Genomic DNA, 20,242 nt, shown 5'->3' with positions numbered 1-20,242 from the left:
CTGTGTTGGTTTCCTCATCCGTAAACTATGATAACAAACATGATTTACTTCATAGAACTGTGATGAGGATTAAATAAACCAATACTTGTCAATTCCCTAAAGTAGAGCCTGGCACATAATTAGTTTCAATACCTATATCATCTGTGATTAGTAGAAGCTATGATTATTACTTTTAGTGAGACATCCTATTCTCAGCATTGTATTAAGTGCTGGGAATAGTGGTAAAACAAAGTCTTTTCCTATAACAGCAGCACGTGCAGCAACTACTTATTATGAAATGCATGTTTAGAGCCAGGCAGTATACTACAAAGTTTTACATACCGCACGGAAGAGTTAACATCACAGGCCTGATACTGCTATCCTTAGCAAGGCCTGCTTGTAAGGTTTGCCCCTGGTTGGCCTATGGAAACAGGTTTTAAAAGGGTTCCCACTATTCTTGATAAGAATGGCTCACTGTACCTAAACTGATTGTGCAAGAAAATGTGTCTGCTGAACACCCGTTTTCCTTCTGGGAGTCTGGGATGTTGGTAAATACTAGGCAGAAGGTGTCACATGACTAGCCTCCCAGTAAAATCCCTGGGCACCAAGTCTCTAACGAGCTTCTCTGGTAGACATTTCGCCCTGTGTCATCACGGATCACTGCTGGGGGAATCAAGTGTGCCCTACATAACTCCTCTTGGAGAGGACTCTTGGAAGCTTGTGCCGTTTTCCTCCAGGCTTTGCCCTGTGAGCCTTTCCCATTTATTGATTATGCTTTGGATCCTTTTACTGTTATAAACGATAGCAGTGAGTGAAACTACATGCTGAGTCCCATGGGTCCTCCTAGTGACAGCTCCTATCCCTATTTTCCAGATGAGGAAACTAATGCATAGAAAAGTGAAGGGACTTGCCTAAAGTCACATAATGATGGAGCAGGGAATCAAATGCAAGTCTGACTCCATAACCTGATGTGAGTTCACAACTGCTATACTCTGCCTCTCATACAGCTCTAGTGGGAGGGACAAACAAGCAAATCAGTCACAATGCAGTGTAACAGGTGCTCTTATAGAGAGATAAGTAGGAGACCAAGGACCAAATTCGGCCAGGAGGGACAAAGGGTAGAGGGGGTGAAAGGGGCAGGTCAGGTCAAGGGAGCTTCCTGGAAGTAACATGTGAGCCAGTTTTGAAGGATGCACCAGAGTCTGTCAGAGGAACACAGAAGTGAAAGGAGACAGGAGACATTCCTGTGAGAGGAAACAGCGTATGCAAACATCTGTAGGCATGAAGAAATGCCCATTCCAGAAAAATACAGTCGGTTTAATATGGCTGGAGCACAGGGTATAGGAAAGTGGAGTGAGATGAGGCCGGATAGATAAGCTGTGACAAGACCATGAGAGTTTAGCATTATACTACAATCATGAATTTGCGCTTCCTCCTTAAAATGATGGACAAGCCACTGAGGAGTTGTAAGCACCAGAGAGACACAAACGGATCTGCTTTGGGGAGTTACTGGGGGCAGGGAGCCCAGGTAGGTTATCACATTTGTCCAAGAAACAAAGACAGCCTGAAATAAAATGGAAGCAAATGTAATACTAGTGAGTGGAGTACAGAGGGCAAGTCTGAGCCGTTTAGGAGATGGAAGCCAAATACTTGTTGACTGACTTGACAGCAAATGAAGAAGGGAAGAGTCTAAAATGCCTCCAAGGTTTCTTGTTGGTGACTTTGGGGGATGAAGGTACATGTGGCAATGGAGTTAATGTTTTCAGTTTTGTTCATTTTAGAGTCTGAGATACCAGAAGAAAACTTCTGGTTGGAGAAATACATGCAGTGGGATATAAGCGTCTGAAGATAAGGAGTGAGGATCAGAATACATATATAATTAACTTCAAATAGGTAACTTTAGAAGTCTCAAAGCAAAGTACTTCCTGAATTCGAGCCAGTCTAGAGTATCTAGAATGCATTAGAGAAGAAAGCCTTCATTTAGCATGTCAGCATGAAGGCAAAGCAGTTACTTCTGCCACAGAGCTCAGCATTAAAACTGTATCTTTCAGCCTGGTGATCAAATGTGCATTTGTATTTCCTACTAAATACAGGTACCAATGATAACTGAGATCTAGCAATCTTATTGTTCTGCCCCAATAACCTAATTGCTTCTGCCATGTAATCTGACTCAGACAAGTAGGATGTGAGAGGAGGAGGAAGACTCATCTGACCATGGAAACAACTCAAGTGTCTATCACCAGGAGTAGACAGAGATAAACTAAGGCGTTGCAAATGCTGGAACCTTATACAGCAGTAAAAATGAATGAACTACAGCTTTATGTAACGCCTGCATTTTAGAAACATGTTGAATTAAAAAAAAAAAAAAAAAGGAAGTCCAAGACTTCTATTATAAAAATAGCATGCTATTTTTATAAAGTTCACAAATAAACAATATCAAATAAATTGTTTATGAATATATACATGTCTGGTAGGATTTTTTAAAAGCACAATATCTAGGAGGAGGGCGGGGAAGGGATCTGGGAAGGAGCATATGAGTGGCTTGAACAGTAATGATGTTCTAGTTCTTTGGACAGTGACAGATTCACAAGCATTCGTTTTATTTTTATGCTTTATACTTTATATACATTATTTTACACATAACAAGCATTATAAAACATTTTTAACAAGTTATCTGACTTTAAAAGGATCCTGTCACATGCCAAAGACATACTTGTAATCCTAAGCCATGACATTTACCTAACCTAACGTAGCAGCATCTTCATTCTCTGAAATCTTTCCAACCACAGATACTTTACAAATAAGGGGCATACTGAAGTCATCAGTGCCATCTTTTCATCAATTTTCCCAATAAAAGAGTGCACTCTGGCTCACTCCACACAACTCAGAGTCCTTGTTAAGCAATTAAAGTATATGTCTGTCTGCAGAAACAACAGGTCGAAAGTATTTTGAGAAATGAAATGTAAAATACATAAGATATGTAGATGGAAAAAGAGCACAAGAGGGCAATATAGAGAATATTTAGCACCTCAGAATAGGAAGAATCAGATCTAAACTACAAACAATATTGCAATTTTAAAAGACAATACTTATTGGAAGGATTCCCTGAAATATTATTTTAAAATTTTATTGAGATGGTACTAAATATTAAAAACAAGAGAAGATACTTACAAAGTCATCTCCTGAGTCAGCTCCCATAGAGGCTACTGATTCCTTGCTCACTGACCGGGCGATCCTAGTACCACCTCCTGGTCTCTGGGTGATAGCAGTCTCTTCCGCAATTTTCTTCTTCAGTTTTGCAAACATCTTGCTGTGTGGCTCTCCTGCACTGATGACCAGTTCTTGAACCACCACAGTGGTCCTTAGGCCAGCAACCAGGAATTCTGAGACAGGGGCCTAAAAAGTTCCAGACATCCAAGCTAGCTGCATTCCCCCTTAAATATGGGCCAAGGACCTGTGGCAACACAGTATCTATAAATCAGATGAAAGAGAGCTGTAAGTTAAACAATGGAGCGATTTCACATCTGAGTCGCTATGTTAAACTTCAGGTTTCAAAATTAAGTTTCATCATTTTGCATGTATACTTAATAGAACACAATTACTAAACATTTAAAAAGCACTCAGGTCCTTCATATGCATACACAGATAAGGAAATCCAGTCTCAAGGTGGTGAAGCAATCAGTCAAAGATTGTGTGACAAAGTGGCAGAAACAGTATTTGAACTCAGGACTCTGACTCACAAGTCTCTCTTATTTTCATTACACCATGTGGGTTACGCCATACGACACATTAGTAAAAATTTCCAAGGCAACCCCTAACATCACAGAGTACTTTTGAATCCTTCTCCCAATATTAACTATAGTTTTGTTTCGTTTTTCTTTAGATGAAGACAAAAACATGTAACTCAATATGGGAAAAAGTATAACGTTCCAATATTCCAAGATGGTTTGCAATCAGCTGGTTCACTGGAAAAAGCTGACAATCTGGAAAAGACCAGGCAAGCCAGACAACTATATTATACAGGTTATCAGATATCATTGAAACAGTTCCTGGAAAATGCTGTGTTGGTTCTTTTTAAGGGTGATTAAAATTACCTCAAATCAGTTGCTTTTATTCAGAATGTTTTACATGATATTCAACAAGGAGATTCAAATGTATTTTCCTCCCTGTGGTGTATGAAACCCTAACATTCTGGTTTCAACCTTAACTTCTCAGGTTTTGTGGAGGACATCCAAGCTCTAGTACCTAAAATCTACAAATAATTTCTTACCATTTCAGATCATCCATTTAAGTCTGTACAATTCTTCAAAAAACTTTACCTTCAATGTCTGTAAACCACCTACTCACCTGGATTATCTACTAGATTTAAAACAGATCGGAGGTCAAAGCGTTCTGTTCTGCATAAAGACAAAAGATAAAATGCATTGGACATTTCCTTTCAAGTGTAAGGCCAAATGTTAGGGGTGGGGAGTGGAAGAGGAGAGAGGATTAAGGGGAGAAAGAAAACATGTCACTACCACAGTCCTCAGTGGGCTACCCTCCCTCACCCTGGTCTCACTTGCATTTGCGATTTGCCTGAGTTTCACTTACAGGCAAGAATTTCACTTACAAAGAATAGAATCTCTCATTGCAGTAGATGCCTAAATTCCCTTCGCACTGGGAGCCTCTGAACAAAATAACTTGAATGAGATTAAGGTTTCCCAGAGCCAGTATTTCTTTCTGTTGATTCTGACAGTTTACCTAGTCAGATCCTGGAGCCTTGACTTGCACTAAGAGAGTCGCCGAGAAAAAGGATTGCTAAGTTGGGTAAAAGACAGCTGCCTAACGCCAAGAAAGGTAGCAGGTGCCTGCAACGGCAGTCTGGATCCCACTCACTCAGACTCCTTCCAGACCCTTCCGTGCATGGACTGTCAAAGAAAGGAGGGACCCCACATCTCTCCCATTTGACAGCAGAGAAACTGAGACGCAGAGAGGAGTGACTTGTCAAAGGTGGCACAGAGGGGAACCCCGGAACCCTACGCTCCAGACTCCAGTGCCAGGCAGCCCACCTCTGCCCCTACCCTCGCCCTTTCAGCACCCCAGTACCGCCCCCCGCCTTGGGCCGCTTTGGGGGCAGACCGAGGCCACTGGGAGAAGAAGGGGCCTCCTGGCGTCCCGGCCCCCACCCGCGCACCTGCCGCTCTCTGGGCAGCCGGGGGAGCCCCGCCTCCGGGGCCTCTCGTGAACGCCGGGGCGCGTCACCAGCCCCCACGGCCCGCCGCGGAGCGGAGCAGCGACCCGGAACCGCACTTCCTCCAGCGCGCCGGAAGTGGCCGCGCGGAGGCCGGGCCGCGCGCATGCGCCCCAGAGCGGCCCCCGCGGCCGGCGGCGCAAGTTTAGAGCGGCAGTTGGGCGGAACCGGTTAGGACGCGGCGCGAGGCCGGGCGATCCACCGGGTCGGACGGCCACGTCAGCGAGTGGCCCGACCTGCGAATGGTGACTGGGCGGCCGACACCTTTCTTTCGTTTTTTTAAAGCTGGTGCAGAGCAGGGGAAGTGGGAGGAGCCTCGTGGCAAAAGGAAAACCCAATTGGTGCCGTGGGGTCAGCGTATGCCGTGCGGGACAGAAACCCCAGGCTGTGGCTGCGCTCGGCCAACCTGGAGCTTCCATTCCTTCCCCCCGCCTCCCAGTCCCACGCACTCTGTACAGCCACTTTGTCACTGAGTGGTAGGTGATCACTTCAAGTCCGTGCCTCCCTTCTCATAGAGAAGCTTGTGACCTCCCGCCTTGGGTCTAAGACCTACTGTATGTAGGTATATGCGTTTTGTATCCCCACCCGGGACACAAATGTTATATACCATTGAAGTTTCCCTAATATAGTGCACTCTTGATATATTGCATTCCGTTAAGAAACATGCTGGTGGCAGCCCAATACACTCAGTTCATTATCCACTAATGGGCTCCCAATTTTTCACAGATGAAGAAAGTCTGGGGAGGTAAAACTGCCTTGTATAAAGTCAGAATGCAAATTAAGAGCCTCGTCGGGTCCCTGGACCTCTCTGTGTCAACTAAGCCAGACATTCCACATCGGAGTTGCTGTGCTTGCTCCCGACCCAACGCCACCAGATTCCCCTGAAACAGTCCGTTCCTCCCCTGGTCCCAGTTCTGACCACCAGCAGGAGGGAAGGGAAAAAACCAAGACTAGGAATCAGAAGAAATACACAAACTAGAATAAGCATTGAATCCACAAGCGCAAGAGTTTAAAATGTCTGAGGCATTATCTGAAAGAAGCAAACTCAACAGTTTAACACTTCCGTTGTCAACAATTCTTAAGTACCAAAAACTTTAAGCAAATAATGTTTATTTTTATATTGATGATACACTTAATATATACGTGAATTCAAGATACAAAATTCATTTACAAGAGTTCACACCTGATGAATGTCACATTCCTAGAGAACATTTGTCAATGCAAAAATGTTTTCAATACACTGACAACAAAAATCAAATATTCTGTAATCTGGTTATTCAATAAACATCAAAACGACAATGTTTAACTTGCCATCCTCTAGTATTTAAGCGCCCTCAAGGTGGTAGGCACCATATAACAGAAGAAAACATTGGAAAGACAGGGGCCTACTGAATCTGCTCTGTAGAATCACAGTGTTTACTCAAATTCATTTAGTGAAGTAGTTCGTGAAAGGTTTGCTATCCTTTATGACAAATCACAAATACAAGAGTCAAAAGTGATGAACTCAGGAAAATAAAATGTTTCAATAACCTCTCAATTTCTAAAATCTATGAAGTATTAACCATAACAGACAATGTAACAAAGAGGCTGCTGAAAAAGAACATAACAGAAAAACCTCCTTAAGGATATGTATGGCTAAAGCAATTTAGAAACACAACAGACAAGACTTTTACAATACCACAAACATTCAAGTCAAAAGAGATTGACAATATGATTTTCCCCCTTAGTCATTGGTAGTGAATAGCCCCTTCAAAATTTATTCTACTGATAATACACATAAAACTAATGAATTAGAATGTTTTGCTGTCTCACAGAGTTGAGTTGATAGATTTTGTTCTAAAGTATTAACCCACAATACCCAAAATTTAATACAAATGAGCAACAAGACTAAGTTTCAATGATTACAGTGATTTGTGAATAGCTAGATAGGCAACCAAATAGCTTCATTATTTGCACGACAGATTAGCAGCACTTGGATAAGAACTGTTACATAAAAATTATTGTGCTTCAATCTCTTGAGAGCTAATAAATATAACTCTATAATCCCTATAGTGTTACAATTCTATAACATTTCAGTTACAGACAAGCACAATTTTTAAAAAGTATTTCACACCACTAGAAAATCAAGAAAATCAAGTAATTATATTCTCCAAATGTAACTTCTGCTATGACTGAAACAAGGGCATTTCTGCCTAATAGCCATAATATAGACAATAGCGTTTATTATTATTTTCAGGGAAAAAAGATCAAACATAATTTATTTTAACTCCTATTTGATTATCTTAATCTTTAGTGATGATTTGAAGAAAAAGGATATTCAACCTTACAATAGAAACTGCTCAGAGAAAATAATGTGACCTGAAATGATGATAATCTTTAGAGCCAAGTAAGGGATGATTTACAACTGCTTCATCAGATTCTATGATTAATGAAACCAATATTTGTACTGATGCTACACACTGAAGATAATCTATTGGATAAATTCCTTTCCTTGTAAGCTCTACTATTTAAATGTTAGACTATTGTACCTGCCTTTCCTAATATCTAAGACCTTTCTACCTCAACTAGAAGAAGCCTCCAAAATATAAGACTCTGATTGTTGAACAGCAAAGTTTATTAAAAACAAAAAAACAGCTGGAGAACTAGCCATATGGCCTACATGACAAAAAGAATGTATCCAGATACCTATAAAAGCCATGAACACAAAGTCCTAAAATATTTTACTGGACCATTAAGAGTTCTTTTTAATAAAAAATAAACAAGAGTTTTAAAAAAACCTTATTCTTCGAGAAATTGTAATAAAAATTCTTATTGCCCTAAAGCATTTAAACAATTTTCTTGTAGGGTTTTAATGCAACACAACATATATTTATAATTTAGAAAACAATTAGTAACATGCAGAGGGTAGGAATAATATTTTTTTAAATATAGTAGTTATTTCTCTATGATTTGGAAATAATCCAATTTAAGAATTATATGATCATAAGTGACTATATATGATCATTTCACACTTTGCAATGGTTGATCATACTGATTTGATGTATGAGAAAACTTATGGGTCATATTGTAACATTACTAATCTTAATTTTCAATTGCTGACAAGTAGAGATTCACAAGGGCTTTGAAAGAGAAAACTCTAGTAATACAACATAAAATATTAAATATTGTTTACTGTAGACTTATAGGAAGGCTAACTAGAATTCCCTATATCTCATTCTGAAAGTGATACGATCACTCAGTCTATTAACTTCCATTCCATAAGTCTATCAGAAACTAATAATCTGAACCCTGCAATTATCAATGTCTCAATAAACAATATTATACCTAAAAAGATGATTGTCTTAGAAGATAGACTGGAATTGTCCACCAAAATAGGAAAATATTCCCAATTTACAGTCTGTTCTAGGACCAAATTCAGGCTGTATGATTGACTCTGGAGTGCAGAATTAATATATTTCAAACTACTAAAAAACTGATCTACTGTTCAAATAGTGCTTAGAGTAGTTTGATAACTAATTTAAAAAATAACTTTAAAAAACAAAAATATTTTCAAATTAAAAAATGGTGCTTCAGTGATTAACAGTATTATGCAGAAATGGAATTCTTCTCAAAAGTATTATGCCAAACTAATAAGTGAAAAACACCAATTTTAGCTTAAGAAAACATTTCATATCTAGAGTTCGGAATGAAATATTTCTATGGCGTCAACAAATTAGTTATATTAATACATTTATCTTTATCCAATTAAGGGCATGCCCCCTACATCATCTTTCTGACATGCTTCTCTTCAATAGGTGATTGATTCCATTCACACATCAATTATTTTTCCTTAAACACAAGGCATGCTTGAGAAGTCTGTGTTCAAAAACTCAGTGAAGCTAGGACATCGTGTAATATTATGTTTTGAAATTCTAGATCAAAGACGACGAATTGCCTTTGGGAAAATTTTTTTAACTGGTCAAAGTATCCAGGATAGAATGGGAGGTACAGCGCGAGTAGGTGCAAATGTCTTATTAATAAGAGTACAGAAGAACAGGAAGAAAGTGCTTGGTTTTCTAAGAAATTCTTACCTTACTTAACTGCAAAGTAACTGGCTTTTTACAACTGTTAAAGTCAGAGGTCATAACCACAATGTGAATGTCATCTGCACTCATCGCTGCTGCTCTCCTCACATCAATGTCCACACTGAGCCTGAGTCCGTTCCATGAATTTTAAATGGCATAACATCTGTTCTGCTACTCTCCGACTGCGATAAATGATTTGGTTATAAAACAGAACATCGAATACTATGAACGTTTTCACTGATTTTTCAGAAATGGTATATTACCAAATTGTAATATTTATAAGTTCATTTTAAATTTAATACTGTAATTGAGAAGTATTTTGAATAGGTGGCTTTTATTAAAATCACAATGATGAGGCAAGTGTAATATTTTGGCGGTGGTAAAACTGACTCCCAGCTCTAACTTCTCTAAGATAATTGAATGTTCCATCAGCTAGATTTAATCTTCTGAAGAGTGATGGGTAAACAGTCGCTTTGCAGTCAAATTTTATCATGCCAAAATAATCTCTACTTAATTTCTGCGGTGAATGTATTCAAGTGTATATTAAACACTTCCTACACGTTTCCATGCAAATAAACATGCCCAGTGAAGACAGGAGTAACTGAACGCTGATGCTCTGTGATCTTTCATCCGTCCACAAATTTGCACTGCACATAATTCCTGTCCTCTAACCCTCCCCCACCTGTCATCTTTGGTAGAGGTTTGAAGGCCCAGATTTTATAGCATACCATACACCTAAAATGTTAAGAGTCCTACCTCATGTGTGAATATATCATCAATTTGCAGAACATAAGTGGTCTCATAGAGACAAAGAAATACAACTGAAGGCATTTTATTCACTGGAAGCATTTTCTCAGATGAACGTACTCATCTTTGATATGCAACTCCAATAAGAAAAATCTATAGTCAGAAATGCCAAGACAAGACTAAATTGATCAGAGCTGCTGCAAATATACAGATTAACAACCCCCTGTTCCTCGGGAAATGCCACCCCACCTAGGTAAAGCCTTCTCCTAGCTAATGCCCCTTTTTTCTGCCTCACAGAGACAGATATAAAGTGAGACACGTTGGTGAAAAAAAAAAAAAATTTGTTCCAAAATTAAAATTCAGTATCAGGTATTGAAATGGCAACTAAGAACATAGTCCCAATTTAAAGGACATTTTCCTATCTATTTTGAAATGTGATCAAAGTAATTTTTTCTACAGCCCCTTGATTCTCCATATAAATACTACTCAGTAATAATATCCAACTATGGATCAAGAAAATAAAGGACTAATACATCTTAAGAACCTGCTGGTGTCTCAGTTTCACATACTTAAGTTTTTTTTCAGGTTTATATCACTAATTTATTATCAATTTAAATGCAAATTGGCAGATGATTTTAAAGCTAAGAATATCCAGCTTTCTGTTAAGATCTTTGTATCCCTAATTTCAACCCCAAATTAGTCCATTTTACCCAAACACGAGCCCCTCAAAATAGAGGCTCATGAATGAGATACAGCCACAACCTAATTAACAGCAGCACGAACAATGCCACTATGATGTCCTCACAGAACTTAAATAAATTCAGCCCACAATGGGTATGGGTATATAATATACACATACTGTATCACTGCATACCAACATATTTACAAATATGTACATATGTACAAAAAGTATACACAGAGATTGCATTTAGCATCATAAAAATATACACATGCCATTAAAAATAAAATAAGAATTTCAAATAAATAAAGTCAACAAAAGAGCCCTCAATGTAAATACACTTTATACTCTCCAAACACACACCCAGGATCAAATATACGCCCAAAATATTACCAGGAGAGTCATATCATTCATATATCAAATCTTTTTACTCACTTAGTGTGGGGAGGTGGTTCTAAATCACTAGCTACAGCCAAGTTTGCAGACCTTGGTACCTTACTATATTTCCAGTCTAGAATGCTCTCTGTATATCAGGCTGATTATAAGTCTCCATGGATAACTAAGTACAAGATTTTAAACTGAGTCCAAACCCCTTCTAAGAGACAGAAAGTTACTAAGTCGTACAGGTCAGAGACTAAATTTGGAGAATGCTACAGAAAGCTCTATAATTGATAAAGAAAAAACCAATCTGTTGCTTTTCCTTTTACCTTCAATGAAGTTCAGTTCAATTATCGCCTAATCTGTTTCAGGGAATTCTACTACAAGAAGAAAATAAAGGGCAGTAGCCACAAGTGTGGAAAAATAAAACCCAGATCCTAGATCAGGAAAACGTGTCATGACTAGATTGCACTTTGCTTTTATTATCTCAAAACATTTCAACTATGTAGAAATATAAAGGGTACGATAAACTCTATGTGCTTTGAGAGGTTTCGAGAGCACCACTTCCTAGGAGGAAAACACACACACACACACAGAATATATCTTGGCTAAAACCAAAGATAAAATGTCTAACTTGTGGATTTTTTTATAACTAATAAATAAAAATTTCCTAGGGATGACTGATTTACTGGGTTCAATATTTGATATATTAAAAATAATATAACCTTTGTGCCAAAATATAAATCTCTAATTATTTCTGTCTTGGTCATTATAGAAGGCAACCTGAGCAACCAGAAAGACTGGACTGAGATCAGGAGATTTGAGTTTTAGTTCTAGCTCTGTCACTATGAATTAACTGACAGCTGGTGGGGCGGGGCGGCACGTGTCTCAGATTTCTCTTCTATAAAATAGAGAAGACGGTTGCTTTCCCAACTTCAGAAATACACAGATAAAGAAAGAAAAAATAATTCCATTGTGCTTAATTGTTTTGTGTATAACTGACTTCTTGCAGTCTTATACTTTCTATTTTGTTTATAGTGATTCTTAAGGGAGGCGAGAGACTGTATCAGAATCTCCAGGGGAAGTTTGTGCAATTTGAAAAGAAAGAAATGCCCTTTCTCATTGCTTTGCTTTGTTCTTAATTCCAATATTTAAATTTCTGTGAATTCTGAAAATAAATAAAGCGCCTAGCAGTTTTATATTTATAAAGGGGAACAGTATGCGTGGAGAAAATGAGTCTTTGCCATTGGCATCTTAAGCCCATAGGGTGATTGTCCTTTTACGTTTCTTCTTCCTTGATTAAAGTAATGCCTTAACACGTAGAAGCTGGGTAGTGGGTAGTGGGTTTGTTAAACTCTGTGTATGTTTAAAACTTTCAAAAAAAGTAAAAAAAAACTAAAGACAAAAAATATGAAGTATTTGCACAAATGGAACCTCAGTGAGGCCTACCCTGATCACTCATTTAAACATTGCTCTTTGCCCCTAAATAAACAAAAAATTTCCCTTCCTATGTATGCTATAACTTTTTCTTTATACTACTTATAACTTTCTAACATAAATTTACTTATTTATTACATTTAGTGCCTGACTCCTTTTACTATAATGGAAGTTTCATAAAGATGAGAATTTTTAATTTATTTTGTTTGCTTCCCCAATGCCTAGAATGAAATCTGGAGTATAGTTGTTATCCCAATACACATTTTTTGAAGGCATGAATAAAACAATACTTTAAAATTATCTAGCAGTTTTCCTCTCTGGATCACTTTCCTCTCTCAGTTCACTTTAGATTTTTAACTATTAGGAAAGACTTATACTACTATTAGCTTAAGGAACAATGTCATCATCTGTGCCCTAGTTGTGAGTTCTAAGACGCCTTGTTCTTACATAAATTCATTTCTAATTACAAAAGCTCTAATATTTCAGGAGATTCTCTCTCTGCACTAGTTTCTCCAAAAACTAAGTGGGATGCAGCTATTTTCTTGAATAAAAACTATGTAAATTATGACGTAGAAAAGAAAATGTTAGGTACACTAAAATCAGGAAAACTAGTCCAGGTGGCAGGGGTGGGGAAGTCAATGTCTTCTGGAACCACGAGTCCAAATTACAGAATCATAAAGTTGCATGGGCCCTTGGGTCAATACCTTCATTTTACAGATGCGAAGGCTAAAAAGTAGAGATAAGAAGACACGTGTCAAGGGCAAAAAGCTACTTACTGGGAAAGCCAGGACTAGAACTCAGGCCTCCTCGTTCTCAGACCAGTGTTCTTTATGCTAAACAGGCAAGGATAAAGCTCAGGACATAAAATATTATTTTAAGCATCAGAGAACAGGAAAATATGTTTTTAGAAACATTCCTGGCACAGAACTTTAGGAGAATTGAAATAAAAGGTCAGACAACTAAGACCAGTCTATTGCTGTAGCCTAGGTGAACAGGGAGATGAAAGGAAAGCTCTGAAGTATACTTAGGGACTGAAAATAAAGGAGAGCAGCTTTTATCTGACAAAAAAGAAAAAAAAAGAAAAAAAAAACCTACTAGCAAAGGAAACCTCTCTCCAGAATAACTTTTCCACAGCTTTCTGAAATAATGTTTAAAAGAACAAACAAACAAAAACAATAAAAGAGCATAAAGTTCCCCCAAACCCAAAACAATAACTTCAAGACCTCAGATGAAAAATAAACAAATTGGAACAGGTATATGAACAACTTAGACCCAAATAACTCTCTATGCCAGAAATGAAAACCAAGTCAAAAATATTACAGTAAAATTTCCCTAGGGACATAGGAAAGAGGCACCACAAGCAATCACCTCATTTCCCCTGGAACTGCCAGAGGTAGAATGTGAGCCTGTACAGAAAATTAGGTAGCAGGGCTTTTGATTCATAACTTTCTTGAAAGCTGTGGAGTCAAAAGAAGGAGGAAAAAAATCATAGCTAGTGCCTGTGAAATTATAAAAGGGATGACAGGGAAGAAAAACACAGAAATATTTATATTATACACTGAGTCCTATTAAAATAAAAACTTGTGCATGAATATAAAATATTACATACAAGAAGTTTTAAAAAATCTTATTGCCAAAGTGTCAATGCAAAAGGAACTTCCATTTCCGGTTAAATAACAATTCAGTTACCCCCCAACTAAAATTAGAAACATCTCTGACTCTGAAGTCTCATAAATTTGAACGAGGCAAAAAGATGCCAAACTCTGTACTGTACGCCATGGACTTCGACCCAGACAGTCTTTAAAGCTGATCTCATGAGTTAAGAGTTTAAAGAGAATTCTTACTGGAAATCGACAATCTGATTTTTTAAGTGAAATATTTAAAAGTTGTTCTTTTTAATTTCCAGCACTCAAAGGCTTCAAAGAAAACAAAATATGCAAACATATCTCATAACAACACAGGACTCACACATTCCAAATGATAGTTATCATCTCAAGACCTCAATTAAATATTTAGTTTTCTGATGCAAAATCAATCCTGAAACTCAGTTTCTGACACTCTTATAGTATTTAAATGAATTAAATGATTTCAAGAACTGTCTTGATTTTACTTCAAAGAATCAGACATTTTCTACCTACTAACTTGGAATGAAAAGAAATATTATGGCAGGACTGTTCTCTTGACGTTTGGTAGTCCATGCTGGCCAGTTTCATCTCTGTGAACAATTACATTTTCCAAATCCACACATATAAGTCCAAGTTTAAGAGTATGATTTTCCTCATTATACAAAAATAAATAATTTACTCTTCTCAGGGCGAGAATAGTGACTATTTGAGTGTAAGTTTAGATGTTGGAGGTAAGTATCCATACATCGAAACCAAAAAAATAAAAATTCCAAGAGTAATTCAGTTTTTTAAAAGACCTGAAAGACTGTATTTTAAAACAGTTACCCTAAAAGTGTGAACAATTTTTTCAGTTTGTGTTTTTTAAAATGGTGGTCCTAAATTAAAAAATAAAAACTAACACAACTATGTGTCTGTTACCACATTAGAAAACTGCACCATTTAAAATCTGTGGCAAATGAAAAACTGCTTTGACAAGAGGGTTTTTCTTTTAATAGTCATCTATGGTATTCTCAAAGAACACGTTTCGAACATCCAGAATGGATGCCAATTCCAAAATGTGCTTCTGGAGATGAGGGTTCTCCACCGTTTCATCCCTTGGCAGTTGTGGATATGATTCTGGATAATTTCGTGTTTCCTGATAGGTAAAGAAGAGAAAAGTCACGTTTTACAGTTTAATGAAAAAAAAAAAAAAGATAAGCATTAATATTACTGTTAACATAAACAATATTAAGGAATAACAATATATATTTTTCTCTTTCATATGGTATGATTATTATTGGTAATATATTTGTTGAACATATGAAATTGCTGACATTTGACCATTTTGACCTTAGAAATGACAATTTCAGATGATCCAACCTATTAATATATTAATTTCGTTAGTTAATTCACAAATATTTACTGGGGCCTATTATTTCTGAGAACTATGCTATATTGAGGAAACAATATGATTCTTACTCATTAAGAGGGGAAAATCCTAGCATACATAGAATTTCCACAAGTATTTGTTAAATGAATGAATAAATAGATGTTGCAGTGGAAATTAAAACAAGAAAAAGACGTGAGAAGCACTGAAAAGGTCAAATTAATGGGCCTGGGAAATTAATTATAGAAGGAGATGTCAAAGATAACTGAGATTTCTGTAAAGGATGACTTACTTGGGAGAAGGATTGGGAGCAACTGTGAAAAAGAGAAGTAAAAGAGGAAATAATTTGGAAATAGTATAAGATTCGGGTTTGATGAATATTTCATTTGAGGTAACGAGCTAATACAAATAGAACTGCTCCTCAACCAGAATTTGAAAATTTAGGGCTGTATCTCAGCAGACAGGTTTGAGCAGTATATGTAAACACTGATATCATCTGCATGAATATTAAAGCCATGAAGATGGATGAGATTTCTAAGAATATTAGCAAGGATTAAAAAAAAAAAAGTTCCTAAAAAGGGAGGTGAAAATTTAAAACAAGACAAAGAAACAGAAAAGGGATAATAGAAAAACAAATTTTATAATACATGGAAGCAAAAGAAAGATAATTTCAAGAATGAGGTAATTCTCATTTGAAAATTCTTCATTTGGTAATTTCTGCAGACTATAATTTGTCATCCATTTAAAATTTCTTAAAGAAATAAGTTACTACTTTTCTACTTTTTTTCTACTTTTAACAAAACAGTTTATATTCAAATTTCATTTCTATCTTATTCCTGCAGTCCTCACTCATTGCATATTACAAAGAGTAAAGTTTGGTTTTACCATACTAAATATTGTGACAAAAATGAAACATTCAAAAACTCTAAAAAAAGAGAAAAAAACAAGAACTACCAAAGACTACTGTAAGCTGAACAATTTTCTTAGCTTACACAGTGCTGGGGGAATGTTTGGTTCTAAACAAACATTCCCCGAAGAGGAGAAATCTTTTCAAACAGGTAACAAATGAAAGAGACTCTAGAAGAATCATGCTTCTTAGCATTAGGCCAAAAGAAGCTTACATCTTTATGCTACTAACTCTAGTCTAAATCCGCCCCCCCTACCCAAAAAAGCTTAAAAACTAGCCATAGAAAAGTCGAGAAGATCTGCAAGTAATTTCACTCCTGTCAGAACAAAGTCTAACATTCTTTAAAGAAAGGCAACAAAATCCAGAATTCAACATCATAAAATTCACAACATCTGCAGGATAACAGAAAATTAGTAGAAGTACAAAGAATTAGGAGCATAAGGTCCATAACCAGTAGGAAAAACAATAAAAACAAACCTATAAATGATAGAGAATACAGTATTGGCAGATAAGAACTTTAGCTATTATATATACATTCAAGGGCATAACAAAAACATAAATATAATGAGAGAAATGCAAAATATTAAAAGAACCAAACAGAACTTCTAGAGAAGAGAAAAATGTAACCGCTGAAATAAACAACTAAATGGATAGTAGTAACAGCATATTAGACATTGCAGAAGAAATTATCAGTGAACTTGAAGACACAGAAATAGAAACTGAAACACAGAGAGAAAAGGCTTAAAAATGAAGAGCACATCAGTGACCTTTAGGACGATATTAGCTTGTCTAACATATATGTAAATGGTGTCCCAGAAAGAGAGAAAAGGGGGAGAAAAGAAAGAATATCTGAAGAAGTAATGGCAAAAAATATTCTTTAAAACTATAACTCACAGATCCAAGATTCTCAATGAGTCCCAAGCAGGAGAAACACAACAAAGAAAACTATATCGAGGTACATCATAATCAAATTAGAGGAAACCAATAGAAATAAATATCATAATCATTCATAAAATCAGATGCAAAAATCCATAATGAAATATTAGCAAATTGAATCCAGCAATGCAAAAGGATAATACATGACCACAAAATGCATTTAACCGGGGTATAGAAGGTTGACTTACTACTAGAAGATCAATCAATGCTATTGATCATGTTAGAATTAATATATATCAGATCAATTGATGCATAAAAAATATTTTACAATTTTCCATACTCATTCCTGATATAAACTCTCAGATGAGCAATAGAAGAGAGCTCAGTCAACCCAGAAAAGGGCATCTATGACAAACCAACTATTAACATTATAATTTATGGTAAAAGACCAAATATGTTCCCCCTAAAACCAGGAATAAGGTAAGGATATCCATTCTCACTACTTCTATTCAACATTTTACTGGAAGACCTAGCCCTGAAATTAAGCACATATAAAGAAATAAAATAAAATGCATTCGGATCGGGAAGAAAGAAATAGAATTGTTTTTATTTGAAGATGCTGTGCAGAAAAAAACTTAAGGAATGTATAAAAAAAAGCTAACAGAATACTTCATTTTAGCAACACTGCAGGATACAAGATCAATTTAAAAGCAGCAGTATTTCTATTTATCAGCAAAAGATAACTGGAAAAAGAAATTTAAAAAATACATCCCCAAACTTGAAATACTTTGGAATTTAATGACACATGTACGACCTGTATGATGAGAGCCACACAATATTGGTGAAAGAAACTAAAAAAGACCCAAATAAATAGGGAGATATAACATATTAATTGATTAAAGACAATATTATTAAAATACAGCTCTCCACAGAATGATTGCATAGATTAAATGCAATCCCAATCAAGACGTGAAGTTGATGCTAAAATTCACAGATATGCAAAAGACCTAGAACAATCAAAACACTTAAAAATTTTATGGGTGAGGACTCATACTATAAGATGACAAGACTTAATTTAAAGCTACAATAATCAAGGTACTAGTGTCCTGGAGAAAAATGCTATTGGTCAACGAAACAGAATTTGGAGCTCAGAAATATCCCTGCACATATATGGTTGACCGATTTTCAAAAAAAATAACAAAAATAATTCAAAGAGAAAAGAATAATCTTTTTGACAAATGATACTAGGACAATTTCATATCAATATTTTTTTTAAAAAAACACCTTAAACCCTTACTGTACACTATAAACAAAAATGAACTCAAAATACATCACAGATCTAAATATAAAACCTTAAACTATAAAACTCCTATATGAAAACAAAAGAAAATCTTTGTCACTTCAGGACAGGCAAACATTTTGTAGATAAAACACACAACAACAACAAATTAATTAATTGAAAATTCATCAAAAATTTAAGTTTAGTCTTCAAAAGCTTCTGTTAAGAAAACAAAAAGGCAAGCCACAGAATGGGATAAAATATAGCTAATAAAAGCATGTGAAAAGATGTCCAATATCATTATTCACCAGTGAAATGCAAATTTAAACTATAATGAGAAAACATAATAAATCCACCAGAAAGGTTATAATGTAAAAGACTGACAAAACCATGTGTTGACAAGGACGTAGAGAAACTCTCACCATGCTGTTGCTGGTACAACTACTTTGAATAAAGAGTCTGGCGGTTTCTTATAAAATTAAACGCATGCCTATCCAATGACCAAGAAACTTCAAAACACTAAGACTGCAAATACTTGTGCAAAAGAATCTTGACAGCTGCTTTATTTATAACAGCCAAAAATTTTAAACTGCCAAGGTGTTCATCAAAAGGAAAAGGCCTAAATAAACTGGTATATTCAGACGATGGAATACTACTCGTTAATAAAAAGGAATGAGCTACTTATACATGAAACAACATGAGATGAATCTCAAGAACAATCTGCTTGATTAAAAAAGGTTTACACTGTCTAACTCAAGTTCATGAATAGGTGAAACTAACCTGTAGTGAAAAATAATAAAAAGAGAGCTGTTCTGGGGTCATGGGTAGTAGACTAAAAAATGGTGTAGAGAGAATTTTCCCTAATGATGCTATGCTGTATCACATGATTGGGGTTTGAGTTACACAGGTATATGTATTTATCAAAAGTCATCTCATGGTATACTTTAGTTTCGTACATTTCACCGTAGTAAATTTTATATTAAAGTCTACTGAAGTCCACGATTTACTTCAAAATTTACTCGAAAATGAAATAATCTGATGAATGGAAAGTGGGATGGATAAATGGAAAAATATGTGAAAAAGCAAATATACCAAAATGTTAACTCTAGAAATTAGCTAGTATGAATACAGGTATTCACTGTACAATTCTTTAACGTTTTAAAATTATAATAGTAAAATGGGAGAAAATAACAAATTTTAAGACTAAAAGTTGCATGAGATTTTTAAAAAAATGTTTAGGCCTATTTGAAAAAGATCTAAATATTACTTACAAAAGTGAAAAATATAATGGCTAAAATTTTAAAACCTCAATGAACAGTGTTACGTAGCTACTTGAACACACCAAAACTATCTAGAACAAAAGACTTGAACGCCCTCTTCACAAAGAAGAACAAAGAACACCACATATGAACCTCAACAGTAACCCCAGAAACGAAAATTAAAACCACAACAAACTACTACTTCACACCCACCTGACTCGCATGGAATATAAAGTATGACTCCGACAAACGTTGGCACGGATGAGCGCAACAGCAACGCTTACATACTGCTGGTGCCAGTGTAAACTGACACAACCACTTCGCAAAATGTTTGGCATTACTCAATAAAGTTGAATATGCCGACATCATCTGATCTCGCACTCCATCCCTTTTCCCTCCAACGAACACATTTCATC

General features: G+C 36.2%; 2 protein-coding genes across 12 annotated transcripts in view; both read right to left on the bottom strand.

Moving 5' to 3' along the window:
* The window catches only part of GOLGA1 (golgin A1), a 32,452-nt gene extending 27,183 nt beyond the window's left edge, over positions 1 to 5,269 (bottom strand). For 4 of the 7 annotated variants that reach the window (XR_004956270.1, XM_036238956.1, XM_036238957.1 and 1 more), the window contains exons 1-3: positions 5,153 to 5,269; positions 4,327 to 4,376; positions 3,151 to 3,450 (exon numbers count right to left, since the gene is read on the bottom strand). Coding sequence is in view for 6 of the 7 variants with exons in the window: in XM_036238956.1 (XP_036094849.1) it covers positions 3,151 to 3,285 (135 nt within the window). In the remaining variant the exon portion in view is untranslated. Of the gene's footprint in view, positions 1 to 3,150; positions 5,097 to 5,152 lie in introns of those variants that run through there. The other 3 variants (XM_016137408.2, XM_016137409.2, XM_016137406.2) reach the window with 3 other exon arrangements.
* Positions 5,270 to 6,302: 1,033 nt separating this feature from the next.
* The window catches only part of SCAI (suppressor of cancer cell invasion), a 110,755-nt gene continuing 96,815 nt past the window's right edge, over positions 6,303 to 20,242 (bottom strand). For 3 of the 5 annotated variants that reach the window (XM_016137402.2, XM_016137400.2, XM_036238394.1), the window contains exon 18: positions 15,128 to 15,274. In XM_016137402.2, coding sequence (XP_015992888.1) covers positions 15,128 to 15,274 — 147 coding nt within the window. Of the gene's footprint in view, positions 15,275 to 20,242 lie in introns of all 5 variants that reach the window. The other 2 variants (XM_036238395.1, XM_016137395.2) reach the window with 2 other exon arrangements.

The sequence above is a fragment of the Rousettus aegyptiacus genome, unplaced genomic scaffold, assembly GCF_014176215.1.
Source record: "Rousettus aegyptiacus isolate mRouAeg1 unplaced genomic scaffold, mRouAeg1.p scaffold_m13_p_3, whole genome shotgun sequence".
NCBI lineage: Eukaryota > Metazoa > Chordata > Mammalia > Chiroptera > Pteropodidae > Rousettus > Rousettus aegyptiacus.
The sequence above is the reverse complement of the archived record's forward strand: the minus strand, read 5'-3'. Positions and strand labels throughout refer to the sequence as shown.